The 2,074-nt window shown below is 43.7% G+C and overlaps 1 protein-coding gene across 1 annotated transcript in view; it reads left to right on the top strand.

The window, feature by feature from the left end:
- Positions 1 to 160, top strand: part of CACNB4 (calcium channel, voltage-dependent, beta 4 subunit) — a gene marked incomplete at its 5' end in the record, with an annotated part of 17,400 nt that extends 17,240 nt beyond the window's left edge. Inside the window, one exon of the mRNA XM_010183421.1 lies at positions 1 to 160. This exon is cut by the window's left edge and continues 119 nt beyond it. Within this exon, the coding sequence (XP_010181723.1) occupies positions 1 to 160 (160 nt within the window).
- Between the last annotated feature and the right edge of the window lie 1,914 nt (positions 161 to 2,074).

The raw sequence follows: 2,074 nt of genomic DNA, 5'->3' as shown, positions 1-2,074 counted from the left end.
GAAGAGCAGGAACCGCTTGTCTTCCAGTTCCCAACACAGCCGCGACCACTACCCCCTCGTGGAAGAAGAATACGCTGACTCCTACCAGGACACGTACAAACCCCACAGGAACCGCGGATCCCCGGGAGGATACAGCCACGATTCGCGACACAGGCTTTGAGTTGGAGAACCTGGGGGGGGGGAGAAATAGGATTCATCAGTTGATAACTTGCCATAACGTAGCTAGGAAAAGAATAATAATTAAAAGTAATCATCTTAATTTGGCAGGTGTAATGCGGTTCTGCTGCGGTTGCACGCTGCTGTCATTTGGTGTTCAGTAGGGGACAAAAAAAAGCGACCATGCCCTTACGTTTATGCCCCATCATATAGGTTGGTTCTTTTGGATTGTTTATTTTTTTTTTAGTACAGCATTTGCATTCCTAGCCATACTTTTTCTTGTCATTAGGTATTAGACACATCCGTTTGTAATTTAGGGTACTTATCAAGGCACTTATAAAATAATTTCCTGTGCTGGAAATTCCAAATGACCAGTTCCAGTTGGAACCAATTTATAAACCAATTCCTGTTGGAATTTGGGTGAATTGACTGGAAAGTCGACTTGAGCATGTTGCAATCAAGTGAAGAAAACACACGTGAAAAATCAGAGAATTCCACACCACTGGAAAACAGACAAGTCAGCTCCAGTATTTGTTTGCTGGGAGCTCAACTTACACTTCAGGTTAGAATAACAGGGATTTATTCTGACGGCTTATTTCCAGAATGGCTTTTTCAGACGAACCAAATGTGATCTATTGAGAGTGCCAAATCTCAGAAATTATTGCGGCAGACGCAGAACACTTTCCAGTTTGAAATTCTTTGTAGACCTGGCGTGAATGTTGCAGCGGAGTGATTGCTTTCCTTTAGCCAGCGCTGACGTTTTTGTTGCGGTCAGCGAGGATGAACCAGGACAGGATAAGGGGACACAGAAACAGGAAAATGAACCAATTTCCGAATAGTTTCTATGGTCAGAGGGTGAGAGAAGTCTTTTATTTTTCCCTCTTCTTACCTGAACGCAGCTACTCGTCCCAAAAGGGAACTTGAGTGTGTAGATACGTAGTAATTTCTCTCCCATTTTTAGTATTCTGCCTTTCTGGATGGAGAACAATACACTCTTCTTACCCAGCGTGTAGTTACCTGCATTCCAGTACACCCGAGTGTGTGCCATCCGTCAGAATCCATCGCTGAATGTCGGAAATCTCCAGCGTCGCACAAGGACTCTCCAGGAGAGCATCGGTTCCAATTTTGGTCACAAAACCTGAGGGAAGGGTTCAATGTTGGTAAACCGTGACCATTTCAAATGAGGTATCGGCCAGAATTAGCTCGCAATAAAAAGGGAGCATCAGAAAAAGCCTTGCTCACGGTAAAGCTGACGGTTTTGGTTCAAAGAGCTAGGGTAAATCTTTGGAGATATCGCTGCCTTACTTCCTAACGATCCCTTCCTTTCACCCGCTGAGTCTTCAGTTTTATGAATTAGATAAATTATTTACAAATAGATAAATTTCCGCGATTGGACCCGATGTCTGACGTGATCAGCAAAGCCTTAGATCCAGCGGCACTGACAAATTGCCCATAACTGACCGTTCTGTACCACCCCTGCTGTCCTTAAGCAGAGTCTCCTGAATTTCCCCCCCGCTGGACAGAACTGCGCTGTGCTGAACGTGCGGGTTTTATGCCTGTTCATATCAAAACGGTTTCTTTTTGAAATACGAGGATCATTAACTCTTCGATTTGCTGCTTTTCTGCCCAGAGCCTGCTAAAAGTAGGCTTTAAAAGCATGTAGCACTGAATGAATTTCCTGATTACGGTTTCTCTTATTTTCTGGACCAGTTAGCAAAGAGCACTGGTATTTTCCACCACTGCTGAGTCTGGTTATCTTCTTGATGTTAAAAACGAGGAAAAGTAATTCATCTCATACCTGGCACAGCCCAAACTAGTGTACATCTCTAGCAGCATTAAAAGATTACAGATGCATGATTAATTTTTTAAACATAGCCTAAAAGGCAGCTTTCAGCACCACCAGCTGATTCGAATGGCC

Source organism: Mesitornis unicolor, unplaced genomic scaffold, assembly GCF_000695765.1.
Source record: "Mesitornis unicolor isolate BGI_N332 unplaced genomic scaffold, ASM69576v1 scaffold36784, whole genome shotgun sequence".
Classification (NCBI taxonomy): domain Eukaryota; kingdom Metazoa; phylum Chordata; class Aves; order Mesitornithiformes; family Mesitornithidae; genus Mesitornis; species Mesitornis unicolor.
The sequence above is the reverse complement of the archived record's forward strand: the minus strand, read 5'-3'. Positions and strand labels throughout refer to the sequence as shown.